General features: G+C 50.5%; 1 protein-coding gene and 2 long non-coding RNA genes across 6 annotated transcripts; 2 read left to right on the top strand and 1 right to left on the bottom strand.

Moving 5' to 3' along the window:
• Window positions 1-3,447: 3,447 nt before the first annotated feature.
• LOC140611623 (uncharacterized) lies at window positions 3,448-17,336 on the bottom strand. Its single transcript, XR_012012720.1, has 5 exons — window positions 17,141-17,336; window positions 6,934-7,053; window positions 6,611-6,796; window positions 4,064-4,150; window positions 3,448-3,804 (listed from the first exon to the last, which is right to left on the bottom strand). It is a non-coding gene; the product is annotated as an uncharacterized lncRNA (long non-coding RNA).
• On the top strand, window positions 8,839-14,908 carry LOC140612026 (uncharacterized). Of its 2 annotated transcripts, none has more exons than XR_012013353.1 (3): window positions 8,839-8,976; window positions 13,760-13,896; window positions 14,174-14,908. It is a non-coding gene; the product is annotated as an uncharacterized lncRNA (long non-coding RNA). The 2 variants fall into 2 exon arrangements; XR_012013354.1 differs by lacking the exon at window positions 8,839-8,976 and adding an exon at window positions 11,107-11,351.
• Window positions 16,980-25,924, top strand: UCP1 (uncoupling protein 1). 3 transcript variants are annotated; one of them, XM_072788286.1, is made up of 7 exons: window positions 16,980-17,174; window positions 18,057-18,261; window positions 21,682-21,882; window positions 21,983-22,084; window positions 23,288-23,468; window positions 24,775-24,820; window positions 25,255-25,924. In XM_072788286.1, the coding sequence occupies exons 1-7, from the start codon at window positions 17,049-17,051 to the stop codon at window positions 25,312-25,314; spliced, it is 921 nt and encodes a 306-aa protein (XP_072644387.1). In that variant the 5' UTR covers window positions 16,980-17,048; the 3' UTR covers window positions 25,315-25,924. The 3 variants fall into 3 exon arrangements, with proteins under 3 accessions (XP_072644387.1, XP_072644386.1, XP_072644385.1); XM_072788285.1 differs by lacking the exon at window positions 24,775-24,820 and having other exon boundaries at window positions 21,685-21,882; XM_072788284.1 differs by lacking the exon at window positions 24,775-24,820 and having other exon boundaries at window positions 17,012-17,174.
• Window positions 25,925-27,786: the final 1,862 nt, after the last annotated feature.

The raw sequence follows: 27,786 nt of genomic DNA on the forward strand, positions 1-27,786 counted from the left end.
TGTCTCTGCCTCTCTCTCTCTCTCTCTGTGACTCTCATAAATAAATAAATAAAATCTTTAAAAAATAAAAAAATAATAATAAATTCTGGTTAAAGTCTCACTTCTCTGGTCAAAACTAAAAGGATGTGTTTCCCATCAACACTCAAGACATTTAGGGCCGAAAAGGAGAGTGGAGCCTTAAATCCAAGTGTGAGTGACCCGAGAGTATCAACATGAAGAGCTTGACAGGTGCCAAGTGACTAGACTCAGTTTCAGGCTCCACGGGAGCCGGGGGGCCGGGGGAGGAGGACGGCCTGGAGAAGACAGCACGCCCTCCAGGACGCCAGCGTCACCCAGCACGGAACAGTCGGCGGCATTTTATTCGTGCTTAACGTGTCATGTCCTCTTGGGTTCACGGCCTTAAACTGGCTGAGTTTCCCTTTCAGCCCTGCCAATGCCAGCCGGTCCCACGGGCCGCCCAGGCCACCCTGCAGCCACCAGGAGCTGGCGTGCCACACAGCCGGCCTCCCCCGAGCGTCATAAGTTCAGGACACGGTGGGTGGGAGCCCATCTGCTGCCCCAAACCATGACTCCGGGCGGCCCCGGGGAGCTCAGCGGTTGAGCATCTCCCTTAGGCCCAGGCCGTGACCCCGGGGGGCTGGGATCGAGCCCCGCATCGGGCTTCCTGCATGGAGCCTGCTTCTCCCTCTGTCTGGGTCTCTCTCTCTCTCCCTCTGTGTGTGTCTCCCATGAATAAATAAATAAAATCTTAAAAAAAAAAAATGTACTCCAGTCGCGTACCCAGCACGAGCTAGCACGGGCGACGCTTCGACCTTCCGTGTGTCCCAGGTCACTGCCTTCCGTGGCACACATTTTCCCTTCTCTGCAAAGGAGACAACCCCAGCTGCTCTTATGGAAGCTCCTTCCAAAACAGGAACAATCTGAAGAAACTGAAACAAAGGTCAAGATGAAAAATCTGAAGAAACTGAGACAAAGGTCAGGTGGAGCGGGGCCCTGCGACAGCCGGTTAAGGAGTGCAAGGTGCTCCTTTTAAAGTGCCGAAGCCTCGGGCCGCTGGCCCAGGCCGCGGAGCTGGTGAGCCGAGCCCGCTGGGCCCGCGATGGAAGTTGCCAGAGCCGCCGGGGGCCGGGGGGCCGGGGGGCAGCACCAGCACGAGCGGGCCGGCTGCTCCCCGGGCGCGGGCCGGGCGACAGGGAGAGGACCGCGTGGGGACGCAGGGCTGGAGAGCAGCGGGCGGAGGCGCGGCCCACGAGGGCTCCCTCCCCATGCCGAGGCCCCGACGGGAGCCAGGCAGCCGGGGCCCTGGGCAAAGGGGGCCCCAGTGCGGGGTCTGCGCCCCAGGGACTGCCGGGGCAGGAGTGGCCGAGGCGGGGGCAGATGGGGAGCCACGTCCCACGGGAGAAGACATCCTCCCGGCCTCTGCCCCTTCCAGGCTGAGCCCTGGTCGCTGTCCTCCCGGCCCGGCTGCCGCTGCCATTCAGATTCCTGTGAGGAGAGAGCTACCGGCCCTTCGGTGACCCCCGGTGTCTGAGAGGAAGAGGGGAGAAGGTTCAGGAAAACCACTAGAGGAGCTACCGTGTGCGCAGCCTCCTCCCCTGACACTCGTCCTTCCTCTGCCTGTATTTAAAAATACGTATTATTGGGGCCCCCCGGGGTGGCTTGGCTGTGGAGCACCTGCCTTCAGCCCAGGGTGTAACCCCGGGGTCCCGGGATCGAGTCCCGCGTCAGGCTCCCCGAGTGGAGCCTGCTTCTCCCTCTGCCTGGGTCTCTGCCTCTCTCTCTGTGTCTCTCAGGAATAAGTAAATAAACTCTTTTAAACAAATACGTTATTGAGTGTAATGCTGCCTGAAATGCCATGACTCAGAGAGCCATTTGCGTCCAGTACCGGCCTCAGACGTGAGCACCTGGTGACCTGGCCTGGGCCTCACGCTTTGTGGGGCCTGCCTGGCCCGCCCTCTCAGGCTGCGCAGCCCCCCACTAGCGCCCCAGGAGGAGCACGGACACCGGCCAGTGGGGCTGCAGCGTACGCTCAGCGTCTGGCCCACAGTCCAGGCCGAGGCCCCTCATTCCCGGCCCACACAGCCCTGAGCCCCGGACGGCGCCCTGCAGGCCTTCGGCCCATCCTCCTGGGAGCAGGTCCAGGGATCCTAGTCGTGGGCGTCGTGGAGCAGAAGAGCGCCTATGAGCTGCCTGTTGGGGGGGTTGTTAATGGAGCTTGTACGTATGAGTTGGGGGCACCATAGCATGTGCACAAGGCCACTGCTAGTGAGATACGGGGTGGGGGGGTGATAGAAGCCCGATGTGGGACTCGAACCCAGGACCCCGGGGTCACGCCCTGAGCCCAAGGCAGATGGTCCACCACTGAGCCCCCCAGGCGCCCCTATAATGGAAATTTAAACCTCTCTGCTGCTTTTTACTATTTACAGTAAAAAAAAAATCCCTGTTTGTTTTTAACTGGCAGCAAAAATTGCCCCATTTGTACAAATGACATCAAGTTATGACCGCAGAATATAGTATGGTCAAATTGCTTTCATATGGATTTTGATTTAGGACGCTTCATATATTCAAACAAAAAATTCAACGAATGCATGTAAAAGGACATGCTTTATTGATTCGGATCAGTTGATGTCCTTCGGGGTTTCCAGTAGAAATCATTTGTTTGAATTCAGATAAACTATTTTAGGTTCAAAGATATCAGTCTATTTTCATTTTTGTAATTTAATAATGACTTTCTAACACCCGAAAGGTAAAGCAGCTGCCCACCCTTCTGTACTCTGCTTCAAGAACGTCATTGAGGACACCTGCTTCTTGGTAAGATGGGCTAGCTTGGGTCAGACCAACTCTATTGCAAGAACAAGTGGAGAAGCTGGGTGAAATACCAAAAACCAAAAAACAAAACAAAAACAAATGAATGAAGACAGCAATGGAGGCAGCTAGGACTGCAGGGACCTACTGCTCATGCTCTCTCTTTCTCTCTCAAATCTTAAAAGAAAAAAAAGGAAGGAAAATCCCACCACTGCTCTGTTTTCCCCCTTAAGGAATCTGTCCGTCACTTATCAGTGGAGGATCAAGAGGCCGAGAGGCCAAGCAAAATGAGGTGGCAAAGAGGAAAGGTGCTGAATAAAGCACTCAGTAGTCTCCTGAGGCTGGAGAGACAAAATGGGGGTGCAGGCATGACACAGCAACAAGGACATGAGGACCCCAAATTCTGGAGACAATATTAGCAAAGACAAGTAAAGTCTATGTTGTGTGCTGCTCACTGCTAAGAAGCCCAGGACCAAGAGGTTAAGAAGCTGAGCAGAACATCAGGCATGCTCACGGAGCAGGGACACGAAAACCAGGAAGCTCGAGTAGACATCCCAAAAGGATTTTTTTTTTAGATTGATTTTATTTATTTATTTATTTATTTATTTATTTATTTATTTATTTATTTATTTAGTATTCAAGTGGGCAGGGGGAGAGACCCCCAAGCAGACCCTGCACCCCACCCCACCCTGATGCTGGCCTGATTCCAGGACACCAAGATCACATCCGGAGCTGACATCCAGAATCGGACACCCAACCAACTGAGCCAGCCAGGTGCCCCTCCAGAAGGATCTTCAAACCTCGACCCTGTTGCTGCACCATTGGTAGCATGGGTATCACGGCCTCCCGCTCGCCATCCTCCCCGATGATATTCAGAAACAGGTGGACAGCTGCGGGGGCCGCGGGGTCCTCGGGGGCCTCCTGCTCTCGGTCGGGCCAGTGGTGGCTCCCCGCGGCCAGAGGCGGTCACAGCCCTGGAGGGGAGCCTTCTGCAGGGTCCTGGGAAGACAGGCAGGGTGCACGGTGCTCTCGCAGCCCCCTCCGCGGCCCAGGCCCGCGGCCTGCTCCCTCCTGTCTGCCTGGCCCAGGCCCACGGCCTGCTCCTGCAGCCCCCTCTGCAGCCCAGGCCTGTGGCCCGCTCCCTCCTGTCTGCACAGCCCAGGCCTGCCGCCCACTCCCTCAGCCCCCTCCGTGGCCCAGGCCCGCGGCCCACCCCTCCCAGCTGTCTGCATGGCTCAGGCCCGCCACCTGCTCCCACCTGGCTGTCTACGCAGCCTCACTGTCCTTCCTTCCCTGCGTAGTTGCACAGGAGGGTCTTCGCCAGCAGCCGCTTGCCCGCCTCCACCTGTGGCGACAATAGTTAGGGCCTCCGCGCAGTGTAGGCCGTAGCCTGACATGCGAGTCATTCCTGACCTTGCAACCACCTGGCGAGGTGGGTGTTTATCAGTCCCACGTGACAAAAGGCAAAGGTAAGGCGTGTTGCCCGTCCCGTGTAGTAGGCGACTAAGTGAGGCCAAGCTTCGGAGTCGGGCCCTTCTGGCTCAGACCCTCCGGCTGCAACCGGGGCCTCGCGGGTGGAGGTCACGGCCCTGCAGGGACGCTGGCCATGCCCCTTAGGCATGGCCTGGGGGCGGACGCGGGGCTGGCCGCTCAGAGGGCCCTTCACTCTGCACCCTTCAGGCCCCCCTGGGTCCCCCTACGCCCCAGGAGAGGGGCCCTCACAGGCAGGCCGCCTGCAGGGATGCAAGGCACCCAGGGAGCTCGGTCACAGACCCGGGTACCTGTTGTTCCTTCTCCCAACCACTTTCCTTGGGTCAGGTGTATACCTGTGGTCACCCCCAAATCACAGGGACTAACTCAGGCCTTTATGCACAACCATTTCAAACTCCTTGAAACATTTCCTGCAGTCGGCAACGGAGCCACTGTGCTCTCCTGCCTCGCTGGCCTCTCCTGCTCAGTCCCCTTGGCTGGGTCCTCTCCTCTAGATGCCCACATGCCGATGTGCCCCAGGACTCGGGTTTGGGTCCTCTTCTCTTCCCCGTGTGCACCCACTCCACGTGGTCCCAGAGAGGGAGCATGAGCAGGGGCAGTGAGGCTCCATCCCAGGACCTTAGGATCATGACCCGGGCCGAAGGCAGCCACTTACCAGCTGAGGCCCCCTGGTGCCCCTAAGTCCTGTGTTTTCAATACCATCTCCATGCTGATGACTCACCCTGAGCCCAGAACCACCTACGCAGCTGCTTGATTGAAATAACTCGGATCCCTAATCGATGAAACTCGACAAGCCCGAAGCTGAGTTCATCACTCATCCCTCAGATCTGCTCCTTCCACGTGACCCCCATTCTTCCAACAGCTCAGGCCATAATCTCTTGGGTTCATTACTGAGTCCTCTCTCACGCCCACGCGCCACATCAAATACATCACAGAGTCCTATCAGACGTGCCCGAGTCTCACCACCCCTGCCCCTGCTACCCTAGTCCAGGCCACGATCACAACTTACCTGCATTTTGCAAAAGCCTCCTGACTGGTCTTTGTGCTATAATTATTGTTCCCATACAGTTATTCTTTTTAAAATGTTAAGCTACTAAATAAATAAATAAATAAATAAATAAATAAATAAATAAATAAACTATAAACTATAAACTAAACTAAACTAAACTAAACTAAAATAAAATAAAATAAAATAAAATGTAAGCTACGGGACACTTGGGGGGCTCAGCGGTTGGGCATCTATCTTCAGCTCAGGGCGTGACTCTGGGGTCCTGGGATCGAGTCCCACGTCGGGCTCCCTGCGTGGAGCCTGCTTCTCCCTCTGCCTGTGTCTCTGCCTCTCTCTCTGTGTCTCCCATGAATAAATAAATACAATCTTTAAAAAACAAGATAAAATGTAAACTACATCACTTGTATTCTCAAATGTTCAGTGGCTTCCCATCGCACTAATAATTCCAGAGTTGTCATCATGGCCCAAAGGATCCAGTCCTGACAGCTGCTCTAACTCATTAGTAACTGTCTCCAACATCCACCTTGTCCCCTCTGCTCCAGGCACATTGATCTCTCTTTGCTATTGCTTGAACACGTCATCAAATTCTTACCACAGGGCCTTTGCACTTCTTGCCCCCTCTGCATAGAACACACTTCTCTCATATAGTAATTTTCATTCTGGTCTGTTCAAATGCTACCTTATTAATAATGCCTCTCTTGAGCCCCATGCAGACCTCGATCCGGGACCCGGGATCATGCCCTGAGCCGATCACACCCTGTATCATAAACAGCAGTCCCCAATTCTGTGTCCTCTTATTCTGGCTCATTTTTCTTCACAGCACTTCTTGTCCCCTGTGGTATTATCATATCATCATTGCCTTTATTTGTCCATTATCTCTAGTATGCTGCTGCACAGGGCCCAGGATAGTTCTTGAAATGTACAAATGTTGAAATGTATTTGTTTAAAAAAAATAAAAGAAAAATAAAAAAAGAAAAAAAGAAAAGTGTTTAATAAATGAAATGCACATTGAGCCCTGCTTAGATAAAACGCTATGCTGAAGGAAATATGAAATAGAAATGACAAAGTCCTGTACTAATTGAATTTATAGTCTAACCATAAATGTTTAAAAAGATGGATGGGCCAGATACATTTTCAAATCACACAAGGGAATAAAAACAGCAGGTGACTCCAAGGCATCATATTTATTTATGTAGTTTTAGGATCCAGCCCCAGACAATGAGCAAGATCCAGTGGGGCCTCAGCCAGGAGAGGGACAGGGCAGGCCAGGGAAGGCGTTATCCTAAATTCCCATCCCAGTAGTACCTTCCAGGTGAAAGGTAAGGCGTATCTGCAGGCCCAGAAGAGGTAAATATCCCAAGTGTCTTCTCCCACACATTTTCAGCTCCTCTGAGCCACTCTACTCGTGGTCAGTGACGATGCTTCAGGTGGCAAATGCATCGCTTGATTTTTTTTTTCATGAGTTTTCACCAGAGAAGGCAAGCTTAAATTCTAAAAATCACAATATTTAACTCTTGTAAAACAGAACATATAATTTACAGGGCAGAGAATTCTTCTGAGGAAGGACAAGTGGAACTCAGACATTTGGAGTTTAAGAAAATGTGCTAGAAAAGAAGGATTCCTCTTACCTTCCTGAGCCTAGGGTTTTCTCTTTCTTTTCATTATAAGCCGTGTTAATAGGACACTGTATAGTTAGTAAATTTCTACAGAATAGCAGCTCTAAGTATTCCTTTCCAGGCCGGCAGCTCCTAAATTATGAAAAAGTATGATTTATATTAGTTGAAAATTTTGGTTGCAGCTTAAAGAACTAAATCTTTCAGTCGATTAAAATTAAGAGCATATATGACAAAGTCTATGAGCAACAGATCTGGATCCTAAAACAACTTAGAAACCAAGAGAATCCAATCCACTGAAGAGGATCAGAGCCAAGAATCTCTGAAATAGTCACCGCCAGTTATTAGTTAGCGCCTACTAGTCCCAGTCAAGTTATTTATCTACAGAAATGAGTTCATTTGAAACACATACTGTAATTTTTTTTTAAGAGAAGAAGGAGAGAGGGACAAACGGGTGAGGGAGAGAGAATCTTAAGCCTGACGCTGGCTCCATCTCACAACCCTGAGATCATGACCTGCGCTGAATCAAGAGTCCAAGAGTCGGACACTTAACTGACAGAGCCTCCCAGGTGGCCCAGACTTCCTTCTTAAACCTTGATTATGCACCCCCAATTACCCCTGTACTATGAATGTCAACTGATTCGTCTAAGTAAGCACTTTTATATGGTTTGAATTATCCTTTTCTGGATATTTTACAATGTTTTCTGTCTTTTGAATGCAAAATATTTACGCTTGTCCTCCACCTATTTAGATAACAGCAAACTGTTGCAACCTATTAATGATCATTTTTTATATGGTTTCCCATTTATTCAAGATTATGGACTTTAAATAAGACAAACTACATTTAGAGCTGGTAAATGGATATATATATTATATATTATACTTGCATAATTTATATATATGTCCACGTATAATGCCTGGTTAATTTACCTTATGAAACCTACACTAGTAAACTGTGAAAATGAGAAAATTGATTACATAATTAATATAAAATAATATATATATATAAATATATATACAATATATAAAATATCTTAAAATATATATACAAATATATAATTAATATAAAACACAATCAATGCTCATCTCAAGATAAAGTCCATATTACTAGAAAAAAAATATTATTATCTCAAACAGTAAATAGAACACCCAGTTTCCAAGAAACAGGTAATAAACGAGGGTGGATTACAATATAGGATCATATCTGAAATAAAACTATGGCTAGGCTCATCCATGTGGGAAACTATCTTCGTCCTGTGTACCAGAGTAACAACCTCTGCCCAGGAGATTACGGAAGCCATGTTAATGAAAATCATCCCACGATAGAAAAGAGATGGATGAAAGTAGAGCTTGTATGAATTTAGGCTCTGATAGGTAACCGGATCTTCTAAAAGAAATATAGGGAATTGCACAGCGAATTATTTCATTAAATAATTAAAGTAAAATTATTTTACTGTAAGAAAATAAAGTCTGTATGATGAATATACGGATGGCTGGCGGTTTGGGGATAAATCTGCACAACAAACCAAACAATATGCTAATTAAAAAAAAAAGCCACAAGTAAAGGTAGTAATCCAAGCAGGCAGTCATTTAATAACTCAAGCATAAAGATACAAAATCTTGAAACAGGATGTGATGGATAAGCCACCCAAAGTGAAAGGTTGATGAATGCTACTGAAATGCAAAATGCTCCCTAACGCGTGGGCATTTTTTCACATTCCTATCAGAAAGTTTTCATTCTGTTTCCCAAATGTGACTTCAAGAACACCAGGCAGCTATCATCGAAGGGATGGTTTGTTGGATGGCTCCAGTGCTGGATGGCTGGTGCTCCAGAAGCAGGCACATCCCACTTGTTGAGCTTTGGAAGTCCTGCTGAAATCTATGTCTCTAGCACTATATGGCTTTATTTTTCATGTCCCGACTTCTCCGGCAGGGGTTTCTCTCCCCCCAGTGCGGTATTTCTTGGTCCACGATGACTCGATTTATGTTCTTCTTCCGCTGATTCTCTTACTTGTCTCTGTACAGGTCGAGGTTGCCGCGTTTGAGAGCTGTGGACAGGTAAGGCGCCAAATCTGTGGGCTCCTCCTTGAGCGGAGTTGGCTGGGGGGTCCCTCACGAGGCCCAGGACCTCTGCACTGGGCACCGTGCATCGCGGGAGCTGAGCCCAGGGATGGCTCACTTACCTGCCCGCAGGTAGTGCAGGCAGGGAACAAGCACCTCACCCCCACCCCCAGGTCCTGCAGCATAGGGGGCGGGATGCCAGAGCAGGTAGGGGGCCAGGAAGGCCACACCGCCCGGAGCCCTCCCATGGCTGCTGCTGCTGCTGCTGCTGCTGCTGCTGCTGCGCCCGCCCAGGGAGGCCCAGGCTGCAGGGAGCCTCCTCTGCCTTTCCTCTTGGGCTCTTCATTTTGGTCCATCTCTCCAGGAGCTGGCCTACTTGTTCAAGTAGTTCTTACCAGAGTATCTGGATATTTCCAAGCCTTGCATATCTTATAATTAAATCATATTCTCTTGTTCTGTTTATTGTATCTCTAATCACCTTTATTTTCCTGCCCAATGTTCTCTACGTTCAGGAAGCTATGTAGAAATTTGAGGTTCAGTTTGCCCTTGGTTTGTTCTCTAATCACTGATTACATGCTGTCAGGGAGTGCCCGTAAGTCATTGGCGGATTCACGGATGCAACTTCATTTCTGATTCCCGTTCCTTCCTGAAGGGCTGGGAGATTTATTCTGGATTATTCGGGGCCTTCTGCAGCCTGGGGTCATGCTGTGGATCTTACAGGGTCAAGGGTGGGAGAAGACAAGCAGCCCGTCTCTGTGGCCTTCGTCCCCCACACCTGCAGCAGAGCGCACTGCTCTGGAGCTGCTTTTCTCTCCTGGGGTTTGGTGGGGAGTAGGTATGAAGGAGGGAGGCCAGTCCACTCTGGTCCCACGGTTCTTGGAGGCCATTCTGCCTCTAACAAACACCCTCTCCCTTTCTGGGACTTGGGTTCTTGAAGACAAAAGCTGGGGAGAAATTTTCAGGGCAACCTGTCCATTCCATCCTACCTTAGATCTGCCTCCTAGAGCATGAAGTGTAAAGTCAGCAACCTACTTGAATGGGATGAAGGCCAAGGGGAAAATACAGGGAAGAAAAAAAATCCCTAAAATAATATTTGGAACAATTAAGTAGCCCCATGGAAACTGTGTATTCCTTCCACCAGATCAGATTTCCATCTGACTATTGAAATTTTGATTTCTCTGCCTTCCTTTCTTATCTCCTGTGGGTCCCTTTTCTTCTCCACTTGTCTGCCTCTTATCCTTTCAATCTGCATCTCAGCATGATTTCTCTTTGGGCTTTCTCCTCCTTTTTACTTTTTTTCTCCCAAATTCATGTCTTCTCTACATCTTTTTTAATAGGCTACAATATTTGTCTTACACTTTCTTCTGGCTCCTGAAGAGAGAAGCTTTCTTTGCCATCACATGTCCTCTTTGTTTTTCTATTTATCCCTCTTTAACCCAAGGGTGACTTCTAAGACTCAGATTTGCCAAACAAGGTCTCTGCAGCTTGTCACTGACACCTGCTACCGGTTGAATTTTGTCCCTCTCCCCACCAAACTCCGATGTTAAAGATGCAACTCCCAGCACCTCAGAGTATGATTTTATTTGGGAATAGGGCTGCTGCAGATGTAATTAGTTAAATGAAGGTGGGGTCATTAAGCAACAGAGATGAACCTGGAGGACGTGATCCTCCGTGGGATAAGCCACACCCGGAAAGGAAAAACTGCAGGAGCTCCCTTAGAGGAGGACATATAAAAAGTCAAATGGGCAGGAGCTGAGGTTAGAACAGTGGTCACCAGGGGCAAGGAGGTGGGGGAAATGGGGACATGTTGGTCAAAGGGTACAAAGCCGTAGTTCTGCAGGAGGAACAATCTAGACATCCAATGTGACACAGCTGATGATATTGTATTAAATACTGGAAATTTGGGCAGCCTGGGTAGCTCAGCAGTTTAGTGCTGCCTTTGGCCCAGGGCGTGATCCTGGGGTCCCAGGATTGAGTCCCATGTCAGACTCCTTGCATGGAGCCTGCTCCTCCCTCTGCCTGGGTCTCTGACTCTCTCTCTCTCTCTGTTTCTCATGAATAAATAAATTAAATAAATAAATAAATAAATAAATAAATAAATAAATAAATACTGGGAATTTGCCAATAGTAGATGTCAGGTGCTCTCCCCACGACAAGAAAAAAATGGGAACTATGTGAAGAGATGTATATGGTATTAGCTCGGGTGTAGTATTTCACTCTGTATATGTACAGGCGTAGCCCGTGTCACTGGGCTGTCTTTTACTGCTTCACAGATACTGCATTTTTTACAAATTGAAGGTTTGTGGCAACTCCGCGTCACCAGTTTCCCAGTGGCATTTGCTCACTTTGCAAATCTCTGCATCACGTTTCTGGTAATTCTTGCAATATTTCAAGCTTTTTGATTATTATTGTATTTGTGATGGTGATCGGTGATCACTGACTACAGCTTGCTGAGCGCTCAGATGCTTAACATGTTTTAGCAATAAAATATTTTAAAATTGGGGATCCCTGGGCGGCTGAGTGGTTTAGTGCCTGCCTTCTGCTCAGGGTGTGATCCTGGAGACCTGGGATCGAGTCCCACATGGGGCTCCCTGCATGGAGCCTGCTTCTCCCTCGGCCTGCGTCTCTGCCTCTCTCTCTCTCTGTGTCTCTCATGAATAAATAAATAAAATCTTTTAAAATAAATAGATAGATAGATAGATAAATAAATAAATAAATAAAATATTTTTAAATTAAGGCGTGCACATGAATATTTTAGACCTAATACTATCACAGACTTCATAGACTACAGTGTGAATGTTAACTTTTATATACGCACTGGAAAATTAAAGAAATTAATTTGACTGGCTTCATTGGGACATTCGCTTTATTGCAGTGCTCCAGACCCAACCCAAAGCATCTCTGAGGTGTGCCCATATATGAATTATCATGTCGTATGCCTTAAATATGTACAATTTTTATTAGATGAAAAAATAGATGAGGTCCTTGGGGGGAACCTTATCCAGCGGGGGTGGTATCCTTATAACAAGGGGAAATTTGGACGCAGACCCAGACACACACACACGCACACACATGCAAGCAGAACATCACGTAAAGGTGAAGGCGGAGATCAGGATGGTGCTTCTACGTCCAGCAATCAGCAGCAAACCCCCAGGAGGTAGGGGAGGGGCGTGGAGCAGAGTCTTCCTCACAGTCCTCAAGGCTTTCACCCCAAAGCCACATAAATCTGTCTGAAACATAAAACTAACTTTGTCACTTGCATGTTTAAAACCTCCCCGTTAATTAGGAGGTGAGGGGATCAAAAGCTCCAGGTGTGCCCTGCCTCCCCGGGCTCGGGCCGTCCCTTGCTTTGCCCCAGCTTGCCTTTTAATGGTCCAGAAAGACCAATAAGCTTGTATTTATCCGACCCTACGATGCTGTTCCTTGGCTCCGTGCGTTGCTGTGCTGTCTCATCTGCCTGGCCTGACCTTGCTGTCTACGCGTCCTGCCCGGGTAATTTCCACTCACTCTTCAAGACTTGGAGCCCGTCTGCAGCCTCTTCGGGAAGCCTCCCAGATGCCCGCAGTGGGGGTCAGATGCCCTCTTCTACTCTCCAAGCACGTGGGTGCACCTCTAACACTGCACTGGGCGTATGATATGGTGATCATGTGCCAATGTGTCCGTCCCCTCAGGCACATGCACGGTGCATGCAGTGGGTGCTCAATAAGTGCATGTAGCATCGCATGCGTTGCGTGAACAAGTAGAATGGTGAGACAGGCAGAGGTGGAGCGGCTCCACCCAATGACTAGATGCCCCATTGCCAACCCCCTCCTGGCACACCAGGTGATGCTGACCAGGAGAGCTAGCGGACAGGGAGCCACCCAGGAGGCCCCTGAGGGGGCTGGACGCCAAGAGGGGGGCCGCACGTGGACTCTGGCCGAGGGCCGCTGCCCGGAGAGCCAGCAGGAGCTGATCCAGGGGGCACGAGCACTGACGCGGGGGAAGCTGTACTTTCTGATCTGTGCAATTCAGACCCTTTAAAATCCATCCCGTTCGGGATCCCAGGGGTCGGGTGCAGGAGAGCGAAGTGCTGGGGATGCCACTCACACGGTCGGATTTGCACCCGCTACCCGGTGCATGTGCCCCAGGTATTTGACCTCATGTCGCTCCCCGGGCCAGCACCCCAGGCACTGGGCTGTGGAGGACATCGGGCACCCTCCGCCACCGGCCCCTTGCACGTCACCCGGCAGACTCCGTGCAAAGCGAGCACAGCTCAGGCTGCCATTAAAACTGTCATTAGGGCACCCAGGTGGCTCAGCGGTTGAGCATCTGCCTTCAGCCCAGGGCGTGACCCCTGAGTCCCGGGTTCGAGTCCTACATCGGGCTCCCTGCAGGGAGCCTGCTTCTCCCTCTGCCTGTGTCTCTGCACCTCACTCTGTGTCTCTCATGAATAAATAAATAAAATCTTTTAAAAATTCAAAATAAAAAAATAAAAGTCATTATTTATGTATATTTGTAAATTAAGTTTATAATATTAAAATGTGTATGTAAATGTTATAATTTTGGTGGAGACGAGGTATTAATTAGGTGAAAACCGCACATTACTTTATTAATGGTATTGAACATACGCCCTCTATTTTTAACATTCGTCTTTCTCCTTCTATAAATGGTCTTCTCTGTCATTTGCAGGGTCACCTACACAACTACACGGGGCGGTATTTCCTGCTGGGGATGAAGGAGAGCATTAGGGGAAAGGGTAGGACACTATTCAAATGCACGACATTATCCTTTTTCCTTTAAGATGGAGACATCTGGTTCAGTGACCCCTGACCACGGTTTGGGCAAGTACAGCTGTAAATGTCGTGCTACATTTTCAAAGAGGAAACAGGACTTTAGTGCAGGCGGACCTGTGGCCACTCCTTACCTACGTCATGGAAGGTCTGTTACCCCTGCTCCTATGACCTCTCCTTTACCTTGGCTTCCCTGGGCCAGAAGAGCGGTCGACCCTCTGGGGCCGCCACCCTCTACCCTACTGCTCCCGCCAACCTGGCACAACCTTTCTCCTACTTCCTCGGGCCTCCCAGAAGGGCTGAGGTCGTCGGCTTCTTGGAATCCAGAACCGCTTTCAGCATCTTGAGCTCCCGTGACCCTCCTCTGGGGGGAGGGGGTCTCCGCACGGGAGGCTGTTCACGTCTGCTGCTTCTTTGACCCTCAGGATTGGCCTCACGCCTGGACGTCTCGGGTACCCAGTCGCCGTCGAACTAATCCGACGCTGTGTCTTGCAGGGGTCACTCCCTGGCCACGTCTGCTGATACCCCAAGGGCTCGGCTGTCATCCTTCCTTGTGGTCTCAGATAAGTCAGCCTCTTCATCCCGCCACGGGCCCCCTCTCTCTACCTGTTCTCACCTATGGGAGTCTCTCCTATTTCTTTTTTATTTTTTTTAAGATTTTATTTATCCATGAGAGCCACAGAGAGAGAGAGAGAGAGGCCAAGACACAGGCAGAGGGAGAAGCAGGCTCCCTGCAGGGAGTCCGACGCGGGACTCGATCCCGGGACCCCGGGGTCACGGCCTGAGCCAAGGCAGACGCCCAACCCCCGAGCCCCCGGGCACCCCAATCTTTCCTGTTTCTAATGGATCCTTTCCTCGTCCATTCTTCCCTTCTAGTGGCTTTCGTTTCACCCACTGCTCCAGCTGTTCACGTCCCGCCTTGGAAACATGGAAACGTGCGCTTCCGAGAAGCAAAAGGACTTCAGCTCACCTGGCGCCTCCTCCAGGAACCTGCTGTCACAGTCCAAATCCGAAGTGTGCGGCCCCCATCTAGAAAGTCTGTACCCACTCGCTGCCCCCAACTCTTCCTCAGGGAGCTGGTCTTGGAAGAAAGGGTGCAGAGCGTGCATGCACCCCAGAGTTCTCAAAAAAAAGTGCAGGAGCTGTTCCCACTTAAAGCAGCCGCCGTTGCCTTGAATCTCGCTGTTTCGCGGGTCAGAAGTGCGGGCAGTGCTCCTGGCTGCACGACTCTTCCGAGCGACCCACGCGGCCAGAGAGGGCAGGGGGGCTTGTCTGCAGAATCGGGTCTGGCGCCTTCCGTGGGGCCTCTTGGGTCGGCAGCCTCGGAGGGGCTGCACCTACCTGGTGGCCCATGAGGCCCGAGTGACCGAGACCGGACGGGGAAGGACAGTTGCGGTGTGGCCCGGGAAGCCACAGAGCGTTGTGTGGCCTTGCTCTGCCGGCCAACGCCTGCTCAAGGCTGCCCAGGTGCAGGGGGAGGGGACAAGGCTGTCGCGATGGACACCAGCACGGATGGAGCACGGCCACCGAGTCTGATTAGGGCCGGGTTGTGCTTGGGGACCACAGGTGGCCCCATCTTCGACGTTGGGTCGCACTATGCCGGACGTTCTCAATCTCTGCTTAGTCATTGGTGCAACCTAACGCCCCCACACAGCGTGCTCCCTGGGAGGACGGAGAGCGCTGGAGCCAGACCCTACAGGCTTTCCCCTATCCCTGCCCTCTCTCGCCATTTCCTCTAAGCTTCGTGTGAGTCAAGACCCCACGCTTCCTTAAGGCAGTGTCCATTGCTGCTGCTCGGGGACAGCACATGCCCCTGGGTTCACCTCTGACCAGGCCGTTCCTTGCAGACCATGACCTGGGTCCCCTACGTCCTGGCCCCCTGGTTCCCGCTACCCTCTTTCATCCCATCTGAAAGGGTAGCTGGTACCCTACCAGCTACTGGGGAGTGGTGGCTCCCACTTACGATCCCCTTTTCCTCAAAGAATTTCCGGCTCTGAAAGCTGATCTGGCCTTGGGGCCGCGGAGTCACCTCTGCCCCCTGAGCCTACTACCCTGGTTCTCAGACTTCGTGCTGTCCCTGAGAACGCTCCGTGTCCACCAAGGTTGTGCTGTCCATCCTTTAACCGCGACACGTCTGGGTCACATTTACAGCCCTGGGAGGGGGTGGACTGTGCATGTGTGCAGTGGTAACAGACTGAACCCACATCCTGGTGGGACCTTCAGGCTCAGCCTGTCCAGTGGCCTCATTTGGCTCCGAGTTGCATCCCTCACCAACTTGTTACCCAGTCTCTGTCCTTTCCCGGCACCCAGTTTCCCGGGCAGGCCCATGGAGCGCACCCCCATACACTCGCCCCACTGTCCCCAATCTCTGCCTTCGTGTGGGGCCACTCCCGGCTCAAGTGCTCCTTAATTCAGCAGGTGTTTGCAGGGGAGGGAACCTGCTGTCCCCTCCTTCTCCTGCTTACCCAGGGCCCTTGGTCTGTGGCCCTTGTGGCCTGGGCGCCCGCCGGTGGCCTCTTGCGGGGTTGCACAGACACCTCCCCGTTCTCCCCGGGCCTTCGGGGACTATTGTCAAACAGTTTTGTATCCCCTGCTCCCTGATCTTGAACCCAAAGGGGAAACGAGGCCCCCCTCCCGCAGCAGGCGGCATTCATCCCCACCCCCCACCCAAGGCGGCGCAGGTTTCACACCTGGGTGTCCCGAGCCCACCTTCTCCGGAGGAGGAGGCAGGCAGGGGAGTGACGACGGCGCGGGGGGGGGGGGGGGGTCAGCACGGCCGCCCCAGGCCGCCCCTGGAAGCCAGGCTTGGTCACCGGCCTCCGCCTCCACCACCCTGTGCACCGGCGGCAGCTCCTCCTGCTCTGGGCGCTGGGGCTCCGCCCGGGCCTCCCGCCGCCGCCGTCAGCCCCGGACACCAGAGGGCGGGCGGGCACCCGACGGGACGGGCCGCACCGGGAGGGACCTTGCACCCGGCCAAGGTCGCCGCGGTCGGGGGGCGGGGGCTCCCCGTGCGGCCCGGGGCGCGCGGCCAGGGCAGGTCCGCGGGGAGCAGCTCCCCGCGCCGCGGGGTGCGGGGGGACGGCCCCGCGCCAGGGCGACCCCCACCCCCACCCCGGCCAGGGCCCCCCCCCCGGCTGCCTCCCCTCCCCCTCCAGCGCCCCCAGGGCCCCTCCCGCGGGGCCGCCCCCGAGCCGCCGCCTCTTAAGCGCGGCCGCAGCGCGGTCCCGTCCGGGTGCTCGGGTGCTCGGGTGCTCGGGTGCTCGGGTGCTCGGGTGCTCGGGCGTCGCGCGGCGGGCGGAGATGCTGCGGGCCCCGGGCTCCGACGCGCCCCCGACCCTGAGCGTCCGGATCGCCGCGGCGGCGGGGGCGGCCTGCCTGGCGGACCTGCTCACCTTCCCGCTCGACACCGCCAAAGTGCGGCTGCAGGTAGCGCGGCCACGGCGGCCCGGGCTTGGCTCCGCGCTCGGCGGGGGCGCCCCAGGGTAGGGCCCGCAGCGCCTGGACGCGGGAGGCTCCGGGACACGGGGGGGGGGAGCCTCCAGGACACGCGGGGGAGCCTCCGGGACACGCCTGGGGGCTCCGGGACACGCGGGGTGGAGCCTCCGGGACACGCGTGGGAGGCTCCGGGGCACGCGGGGGGGCTCCGGGACGCGGGGGGGGCTCCGGGACGCGGGGGGGGCTCCGGGACACGCGGGGGGGCTCCGGGACGCAGGGGCGGCTCCGGGACACGCGGGGGGGCTCCGGGACACCCATGGGAGCCTCTGGGACACCCAGGAGGAAGCCTCCGGGACACCCGTGGGAGCCGCCGGGACACGCGTGGGGAGCCTCTGGGACGCGTGGGGGGGACCTCCGGAACACGGGGGGGGGAGCCTCCGGGACGCGGCGGGGGGGGGAAGCTGGTGCCTCCGGGACACGCGTGGGGAGCCGGTGCCTCGGAGCGGGGGGATGAGCCGGGAGGCCGGCGCCCACCGCCACTTAGTGCGAGCAGAGCAGGGCGCCCACGGACGGCGTCCACAGGGCTTCTCTGGCGGGCGCAGGGTCCTCCCGTGGCCTGGGGGGCGGCCTGGCCCCGCCGCCTGGGGGCCTGGAGGCCCAGAGGCGGCAGCAGGGCCCCACGGGTGCAGGGGCACCTGGAGGAGACGTGGCCCGGCCGGGCCTGGAAGGAGGAGCCCAGGGGGCAGAAGCCCTGGCCTGGGGCTTCCTGGGGGCAGCACCCGGCCTGCACCCCCCCCACCCCCCCCACCCCCCCCCACCCCCCGCGCCCTTGGCGCCATCCCCAGGCCTCTGACCCGCGCCTCTCCTCTCCAGATCCAAGGGGAAGGCCAGGGCCAGCCCCCCAGGGCCCCCAGGTACCGCGGCGTCCTGGGCACGGTGGCCACCCTGGCAAGAACCGAGGGGCTGCAGAAGCTGTACAGCGGGCTGCCCGCGGGCCTCCAGAGGCAGGTGGGCTTCGCGTCCCTCCGGATCGGCCTGTACGACAGCGTCCGGGAGTGGCTCAGCCCGGGCCAGGGAGGTGAGCGAGGCCTTGGGGCGCAGGCCGGGCCGTGGCCTTCAGAGCGTACTGGCCAGAGGGCTGCCCACCCCAGCTCGGCACCCACTGCTCCCACGTGGGAAGGAAGCGCGCGAAATCCACTTCTGGGGGCAGATCTGTACGTGCAGCGATCGCCCTGGGAGTCGTGGAAAGTTTGAGGCCCAGTTTGGACACCTGGAGAAGACGGGGGTGGGGGGGCTGCAAAACTGTGTTTGACCCCGAGCTCCCCGAGCAGCACAGTCTCCCAGGAGCATCCACAGAGCGTGTCACAAATCCAAGAAAAGAAAGCTAGTAGTTCTTGGGAGCGCGGTGTACCCAGAATTCCTGTCCGTTTAGTGGGCCTCCTATGTCCTGGACGCTATTCTAAGAGCTTCAGATCCATCACCCCTGGAAAGATACCATTATCTGTATCTTTTAACAAATGGGGAAACTGAGGCACAGCTTTTTTTTTTTTTTTTTTAATTTTTTAGGACTTGCCCAAGGTCACACAGTTGGAAAGGGGCAGAGCACCAGCTCAAACCCAGGCAGTCTGGCAGCTAACCTCGGTCTCCTAACCAGAGCCGTGGCCTGGGCCCCGCAGTGTGCGTGCGCTTCCGTGCGTCGTTCAGTCACTTTGTGAGATACGAAGTGTTAGCCCCAGAGGCAGGTAGGGAAACGATGAGAAAAGTCAAGTAACATCAAGACCACCCACCCAGCAAAGAGCAGACAATCCAGAGAGAAGACAGGCGATGACAAAACGAGTATGTTAAGTGACTGCCTGGGCATATTCCATCATTTCTGCTTGAAGTGACCTTAGGGTGGATGTGAAGGTGATCTGGCTGCGACATGGGTCACCCCATTGGTTGCCAGGGTTGCTCTGACTGATGTGGCCGCCTAGATGGGCGTCCCCTTCCTCCCGCACCGCTCCGTGTGTGTCCATCCCAAAGCTGCACGCTCTGTCAGGGGCGGCGGCCTTCCCCGAGAGAGGAGGACCATTCTCTGGCCGAGGGTATACGAGTAGCTGCACCCCCTGTTAGAAGCTGCGGACAAGCTCCTGAGGCCCATTTGTAGGAGAATGTAGGGAGCCAACCTTCCAGGCTCCAGACACATCCAAATGAGGTGCTGTCTGTGGCAGTCTGCCCTTATTATTATTTTTTTAAGTAGCTTTAGGATAACATGACTTCATGGGGCAAGTTATAAGTATTAGTTATACAAACATTACCTTGAGTTTTTACTCTACACAAATAGTTTCAAAGTAAAGTCTAGGTGTTTTGAGATCAATACCGCTCAATACCGATCAAATTGTCCTATTTGTAGATGTAGCATGAGAAGACTCCCAAAGGATGTACAGCTGCCCATTCTGGTCGTTTTCCTCACAACTGATTGTTCTAACCAGTTGTTGAGCGGGCACTTTAGGTACTAAATCAATAGGACATATTTTGGCAATATTCTACGTTATGCCTATTCCGTGCATTTCATCAGCTTTTTTGAGCTGCCATGTGCCAGAGACTCTGTTAGACGCATAGATCGGGGGTGTCTGTCCTGGCAAGAGCTATGGGCTGCGAATGGGTTAATAGATCACCATGGACTATGACTCATGCTCTGTTAGAATTACAGGATGTTGGGACATGAAAGAGGACTGTTTTATCTAGTCTTGGGGGCAGTTGGTGTCTGACTTGAACCTTGAAGGACCAGGAGGCGTAATAAGGTGGACTAGTGAGGGAAGCACTTCCAAGCAGAGTGAAGGTCACGTACAAAGACTCCGGGTCTTTCAGGCAGGAAGGAGCCAGAGCACAAGGTCCCTTGCAGACAATGCTTAGAAGTGTAGATTTTGTCCTTACAGTGATGGGAAGTCATTGAAAAATGTTAAGCAGGAAAGTGGCACGAACCATTTCATATATTTGAAAGATTGCTTTGGCAGCAGTATCTAGAGGATACGTAGAAAAAGGGCAAGAGGGAGGTAAGTTAGAAAGTGCAAAACGATCAGGGTAGGCTAGGGCAATGGCAGTAGAGGAGGAGAAGAGAAATCAGATGTAGGAAGGGCACCTGACTGAACTTGCTAGGCAACTGGCAGGTGTAAGGGAGAGGCTGAAAGGGAAGATGGCCTCTGAGGTTCTAAAGGTACCAGTCGTGGGGGGAGGGAATATGGACACCGGCTTGGGGGGAAGGTAAGAAATTCACTTGAACATGTGTCAACAAGTAATGTCCAGGCAACACATGAGCTTGGAGGAAATGTCTGGGCCGACTGCAGAGAGCTACAGGAGGAACCATCCAGAGATGGTCCCAACAGAGCAGAGAGACCCAGGGTGGAAAGGACTGAAATGTGACTGAAGTGCCTGACAGTAGGAGCCCAGGGGTCTCCTCCGCAAGAACATCCAAGGGGCGATAGCCGAGATGAAGCTGGATTGTGGAGGATGGAGGAGGAAATGGGCATCAGAGGTGAAGACAGGAAGCATGGCCTCTCTCTCAAGGGGCTGGATGGGGGAAATGAGAAGGGGACTGGGGCCAGGAGGAGTGCATCGGAGTAAGATCATAAATGTGGGCCCAGAGTGAAGGGCGTGGTCAGCATGACCTTGCCAAGTAAAAGATGATGATCTGGTGTATGCTCAGCTCCTGGACAAGCATGATGAGAAAAGGTTAGGAAAAGGATTTCTGTACTTGCCAGATGCAGGACAGTAAGTTAAGTGCTTTATTGATATTAACTCACACAATGACTCTATGAGATAGATATTATCTCTATTTTACAGATTAGGAAACAGACAGACTGAGAAAGTCCTTGATGAGTAGATGTTCTTGATCCCTACTTTAATGATAGGAATGAGCATGGGGGAGGGAGGCTCCAAGACTATTTATAGTTTATTAAGTATTATCTGTCTTGAGTACCCTAAGCTCATTTTTCAAATTTTCAAATCGAAAACCACTTTCTTCACTCTTTTTTTGAATTTTTCTTCCTTTTGTAACCTGTTGCAGCCTCATACCGCTTGACATCCCATACGAAGGCAGTTTGTCCACTTGGGATTCTCCTAAAGCCCCTAAGTCTGATAATTAACATTACCATCGATGAGAGGAAGGCTAAGCATCATTGACGAACACGAGTCCCTCGTCCCAATTGGAAAATACTGAAAAAAAGAGCTAAACATAGGAAAGAACTAAGCACTGTTTAAATAGGCATTGTGTTTTCTTTGTCCTTGCAAGTTTTTACTGTTTAAAGCATTCTAATCAACTTTGAAGTTTCTAGCCCTAAAGTGATTTCGTGCATACCTAGTACATGATCATCACATGCTCGAGCATTAGAGAAATAGAAATATAAACATACAAAAATAGAACCACCAAAATTAAAAAGGCGTAGAATTGTATCCTGGGTCTTGTTATAGATATATTTTTTTCACTTTTGCTTGGTAAAAATCTTTTCTCTCTGGGTAGCAGCAGCTAGTTTAGGAAGCAGGATCTCCGCTGGTGTAATGACGGGAGGAGCAGCAGTGTTCATAGGGCAACCCACTGAGGTCGTGAAGGTGAGACTTCAAGCACAGAGCCATCTGCATGGCCGCAAACCTCGGTACACCGGCACTTACAATGCCTACAGAATCATAGCCACCACGGAGGGCCTGACGGGCCTTTGGAAAGGTAACGGACTTCAAGGTGAAGTTTATCATTATTAAAACACGTACATCCTGTGAGCACCTTATCACATAATGGAGCTATTAAACATTTTCTTTTTTTCTAGGGACTACTCCCAACCTGATGAGAAATGTCATCATCAATTGTACGGAGCTAGTCACGTATGACCTAATGAAGGAGGCCCTTGTGAAAAACCATCTACTAGCAGGTAACGTCCTATTATCATATATAGAAAACCCGTTGGTCTGCACGTTTACAATTTCATCTTGGAGCTTCTCTGGCCACATTGTACTGAATCCCTGAATTGTAACAGTTAAAAGATTAAAAGATTAAGTGATTTTGAGTGCTAGATACATCTTTGAAGAAAAAAAAAAAAAACCCACAACATTAAGTGTTAGGAGTTTTGCTGCAACAAAAATTTTTTTTTGCGACAAAAAGTTTAACTGTAATTCTTACATCAGCATAATTCTCATTTAATACTAATATATGCGACTTTCATGAGCATGTTATTCTTTATATAGCGTGACTCAGGGGATGAGTTCATCCCACACTGTATCCAAATGGGCTGGTTGTGTAAGGAGCTCATCAGTGTTTTCATCCAAAAAGTAGTACCATTGGTTAGGTCCCTGAGATATTCTAACAGGTTCTCGAGACATTGAAATGCTCCTTGGACAATGACTTTAATTCCATAAAAAAGTATTTGTGATGCCTGTGTATCAGGCATTATGCCATTCCCAAAGGGCACAGAGAAGACTGACAGATTATTTTCTTAAAACATAATCCAGGGGATCCCTGGGTGGCTCAGCGGTTTCGTGCCTGCCTTTGGCCCAGAGCGTGATCCTGGAGTCCCAGGATCGAGTCCTGCGTCAGGCTCCCGGCATGGAGCCTGCTTCTCCCTCTGCCTGTGTCTCTGCCTCTCTCTCTCTCTCTCTATCATAAATAAATAAAAATAAATCTTTAAAATAAATAAATAAATAAACATCTTCATTTAAAAAAAAACAACATAATCCACTGTGCCACGTACTGTTTGTCATCTTTTTTGGTAACAGTAAGTAGAACCTTCCTTATTGTAATTAATTAATTTATTCATTCATTTATTTATTTTTAAAGATTTTATTTATTTATCCATGAGAGACACAGAGAGAGAGGCAGAGACAGAGGCAGAGGGAGAAGCAGGCTCCCTGCAGGGAGCGCGATGTGGGACTGGATCCCGGGACCCCGGGATGACGCCCTGAGCCGAAGGCAGGCACCAAACCGCTGAGCCACCCGGGTGCCCCATATTTTATTTGCTTAGAAGACATCCACACTGGTCTCCCGATATCATCACGTTTACAAAGATCTAATAGATAAATAAAAGCTAGAAGCTTCTTCCAAAAGTCTGATGCTAACCTGTTTCATTGATCCGTTTTAGACGACCTACCCTGCCACTTCCTATCAGCTCTTGTTGCTGGATTTTGCACAACCGTTCTCTCCTCTCCGGTGGATGTGGTAAAAACCAGATTTGTTAATTCTGTACCAGAACAGTACACAAGTGTGCCCAACTGTGCAATGACAATGCTCACCAAGGAAGGACCATTGGCTTTTTTCAAAGGGTAGGATATGGTCTTCTCTCTCTATGATGCCATCTTTGGGGTATCTGTGTGCCTTGTCTGAGTAGTTGACCAGCCTTAGTCTGTGCTGTATACTTAGTGTCTATTTTTTCTTGCCATAACCGTCTCCAATTCACCAATTCCACTGGGCCAGAAAATTAGAAACTGTAATATTAAAATTTTCTCAACCTTGATCAGAGACTCACTTAAATTCAGTGACCTTTCGCTTGGTCCCAACCTATTGGGAATGTGGACAGCACTTTGCCTTCTCAGGGCTAGGGAACTCTAAAAGGAAGGGAAAGCATAATAGAGGGCTACAAGAAAACAAGATGTGATTTTTCACTATTAAAATTTTTTAAAGTTTTTATTTTAATTCCAGTTAGTTGATTTTAGTGTTATATTAGTTTCAGGTGTGCACTACAGTGATTCCACACTTCCGTATATCACCCAGTGCTCATCACAAGTGCCCTCCTTAATCCCCATCGCCCATTTCTCCCATCCCTCCACTCCCCTCCCCTCTGGTAACCATCAGTTTTTTCTCTGTAGTTAAAAGTCTGTTTCTTGATTTGTCTGTTTCTCTCTTATTATTCTTTGCTTGTTTGTTTCTTAAATTCCACATATGAGTCAAATCATATGGTATTTGTCTTCTTTGACTTACTTCATTTAGCATAATACTCTCTAGCTCTATCTGCATCATTGCAACTGGCAAGGTTTCATTTTTTTTTATGGCTGAATAATACATTCTTGTGTGTGTGTGTGTGTGAATGTGTGTGTGTGTATCTTCATCAATCAGTGGACACTTGCGCTGCTTCCATATTTTGACTATTGTAAATAATGCTGCTATAAACATAGGGGTGCATGTATCCTTTTTTTTAAAGATTTTATTTATTCATGTATACTTTTTTTAAAGATTTTATTTATTTATTCTCTTTCATGAATATTGTAGTATTGTGTAGTAGACCACATTTTCCATTAAGCAGTCATTTATTGGATACTACCTTCCTAAGAAAATGCAGAATGAATTAATTTACATATATACTGTATAAGGATTACACTAGGATAACATAGCAACCTCTATAACCCTTTAAAATCGTAAGGCAATGCCTCAAACTTTACAAAATAAGCATAAATGCACCATACATATTATATACAAGGTTCTCAATTCATCATAATCAGCACTAATGAGACATTAACACAAATGAAATACATTATAAAATTAATTTAGAATGGGCATCTCAGTTATTAACCATTAACCATTTGGTCCACTTTCTCCTCTTCTTCTTTCAATGGTCTCCTACCTCTCATTCAGAAAGCAGAGCAAAAGAAAGCGAAAATTCCCCCGCTCCTCAAAAAAGGTATTGGGAAATGCCCCTTCAAAAGGGACATGTGCTTTGGTTTGTTGGAAAAGCAGGCTGTTTATGTATTTGGGTAGATGTGATCATCTGGGTTTTTTTTTTAAGATTTTATTTATTTATTCATGAGAGACACACAGAAAGAGGCAGAGACACAGGCAGAGGGAGAAGCAGGCTCCATGCAGGGAGCCTGACGTGGGACTCGATCCGGGGACCCCGGGGTCAGGCCCTGAGCCGACAACCATTGAGTCCCCCAGGTGCCACCGGATTTTGTTTTTGAAGCAGTATTAGACAGCCAGATGAGACATTATCACAGGCATAAGAATAGGTTCTAAGTGCCTTTATTTGAGAAGAGTGGTGCAACGGGAAACATAAGCTGTCGGTGCAATAATAACTTTAAGAATTCTAACAGACAATGACGACATGCACTTTTCTAGATTTGTACCTTCCTTCTTGAGACTCGGATCCTGGAACGTCATTATGTTTGTGTGCTTTGAACAGCTGAAGCGAGAACTGATGAAGTCAGGGCGGACCGTGGACTGTGCCACATAATCATCTTCAGGAAAAGGCTGTACCACACCAGTGACAATCTGCAGACCACACAACTGAAAACAAAAAAAACCCAAAACAAAACAAAAAGAAAAACAAACAAAAACACACCCAACAAAAAAACCAACAAAACAAAACAAAAATACCTCTTCCCTTTACTTCTCCCTAAGAAGATAAAGGAATTCTGATAGAGAGTTTTGGGCTTTTGAAACAAAACTCAGTATTTGTTTCTCGTGCCTTTTATTCTCAGTGTTTTAGGAGGGAGAAAGCAAAAGGCTCAGTGTGCACCCCGACACATGCAATGTGCAAACAGATGACTGCATTTGATTGGCTGTTTTGAGAGGGGGGGGAGTCTTACGATTGAATATGAAGAAATATTACATATTTTAACTCTAACTCAGGTTGACAGAATTGGAAAACGGAGTGGTGCCTTTTATGTTGATAAATACTTAAAGATGAACAGTTATCAAGGAAAATGCTGCTGTTTCCTTTTAACTTATTAACCCAGTTGTCCATTAATATATTCAATAAAGTACTGCTAATATCTTTGAACGTTTACCATTGTGAATCTATATCTGATTGTAAAACGTGCGGTTCCCCTAGATGACGAAACCGCCCCATAGCAAGTGGAAAGGTCTTTAGAATCAATAAGCATAAACTGACTTTACATGTAATTGGTACAGATTTTTAATTTTTTGGAGTCTATATTTTATGGCATTTATAGCAACTTCCAAGACGCTGTAAACACTTGGGCATATCATTATTAGAATCGTAATATCTACCCCAGAATTACAGAATTTTTGAGTCAGAAGGCACCTTTGGTTAGATAGAAGAACAGTCTGAGATTTCTCGTGAGATAAAAACGAATCTTCAGGGCATCTTCCCAGCAAAGCTAAATTTATCATTAACACGTGTGGTTATCTTTTTTCTCGGGGCCCACAAACTGGGGAAAGGAGACACAGGGAAAGAATAAACAAGAGACTAAAAAAGAAGTACAAGCCAAAAACAAAGGCTGTCAGAAGGGCCCGGGAGCCCCCGGGTTGTCAGGCAGCTCTGTTAATCAGCCCCACACTGTGTCTACTGCTGTGTTTTTACTCCTTGACATTATGAGGTTTTCCTGGTGCTTATTTCCCCTATTTTCACCTGTAGAAGCATCTTGTAGCAGATGGCTGCAACATCTCTCGTCTCTCACTTTGATCTCACCCCTCTAGCGCCGGGGGGCCTGACCTCCTGTTGTCCCGTAGGCATGTCCATAGGGTCTTCTTCTGGTCCCCGAGCCATCTGTGTGTTCTCCTGGCCCCCGAGCCATCTGTGTGTTCTCCTGGCCCCCAAGCAATCTCTGTGTCCTCCTCCTGGCCCCCGAGCCATCTCTGTGTCTCCTGGCCCCCGAGCCATCTGTGTGTTCTCCTGGCCCCCGAGCCATCTGTGTGTCCTCTTGGGCCCCGAGCCATCTGTGTGTTCTCCTGGCCACTGAGCCATCTGTGTGTCCTCCTGGCCACCGAGCCATCTGTGTGTTCTCCTGGCCCCCGAGCCATCTCTGTGTTCTCCTGGCCCCCGAGCCATCTCTGTTCTCCTGGCCACCGAGCCATCTCTGTGTTCTCCTCGCCTTCGAGCCATCTGTGTCCCTGTGCGTGGCGTGCTAGAGGAACAGGGAAATAACACACCCCGGGAGCAGCCCTTACCCAGTAACCGATGGGAGTTTGTGAATACTTCAGTCCCCTCACCCTCACCCAAGGACTCAAAGTCCAGTAGACTTAACACAAAAACCCTCTATGGGATGACTTCCCTCTCTCGGTTCCCCACTCCCTTAGCAGTGTTTCCTGGGATCACCTTCCAGATGGATGACAAGTCCTTGTTGCAAGGTCTGATTCTGGGAGAATCCAAACGAAAGCTAACCACAACCTCAGAGTAGCACGCTTCTGTCAAGAATAGGGAAGAAAACATTAAAGATAGTTTCTTGGCTGTAAGGCAACAGGCAATAGTGACAAGGTGCTTCCCCTTGATCAAACTGTAGTCAGGCTCCTCTGAGCTGCCTTTTTCTACTAAATGCTTCTTAGGTATGTCTTCAAGAGCCCAATTTTAGCAAGAATCGGGCTAAATAGACTTATCCAGAATCCCTCATCCTTGATAAATGATCACCCTTGATAATTGGTCAAAAGTTCCTCATCTACCCTTGATATCAGGTTAATTCTCTTGGGTTTCCTATATACACATTTATATCATTTATGAATAATAACTTTTCTTTCTTTCCACCCACTTGCTTTACTGCTCTGGCTAGGACCTCTAACACAATTTTGAATAGACATGCTGTGACAATTTGGATTATTCATCAAATGTTCACCCCTTAGGCCTTCTGAGTAGAGTACATTTCCTTGTTCCATTGATGTTGGGCTTGACCACAAGACTTGCTATATGACCGA

This window comes from Canis lupus, chromosome 20 (assembly GCF_048164855.1).
Source record: "Canis lupus baileyi chromosome 20, mCanLup2.hap1, whole genome shotgun sequence".
Lineage (NCBI taxonomy): Eukaryota > Metazoa > Chordata > Mammalia > Carnivora > Canidae > Canis > Canis lupus.

Excerpts from the sequence above, each read along its gene's own strand:
- UCP1 (XM_072788284.1), top strand. The coding sequence starts at position 17,049 with ATGCTGCGGGCCCCGGGCTCCGACGCGCCCCCGACCCTGAGCGTCCGG. Across the intron at positions 22,085-23,287 it reads GAAAAACCATCTACTAGCAG|ACGACCTACCCTGCCACTTC; the intron begins GTAACGTCCTAT and ends GATCCGTTTTAG. Across the intron at positions 23,469-25,254 it reads CCATTGGCTTTTTTCAAAGG|ATTTGTACCTTCCTTCTTGA; the intron begins GTAGGATATGGT and ends GCACTTTTCTAG.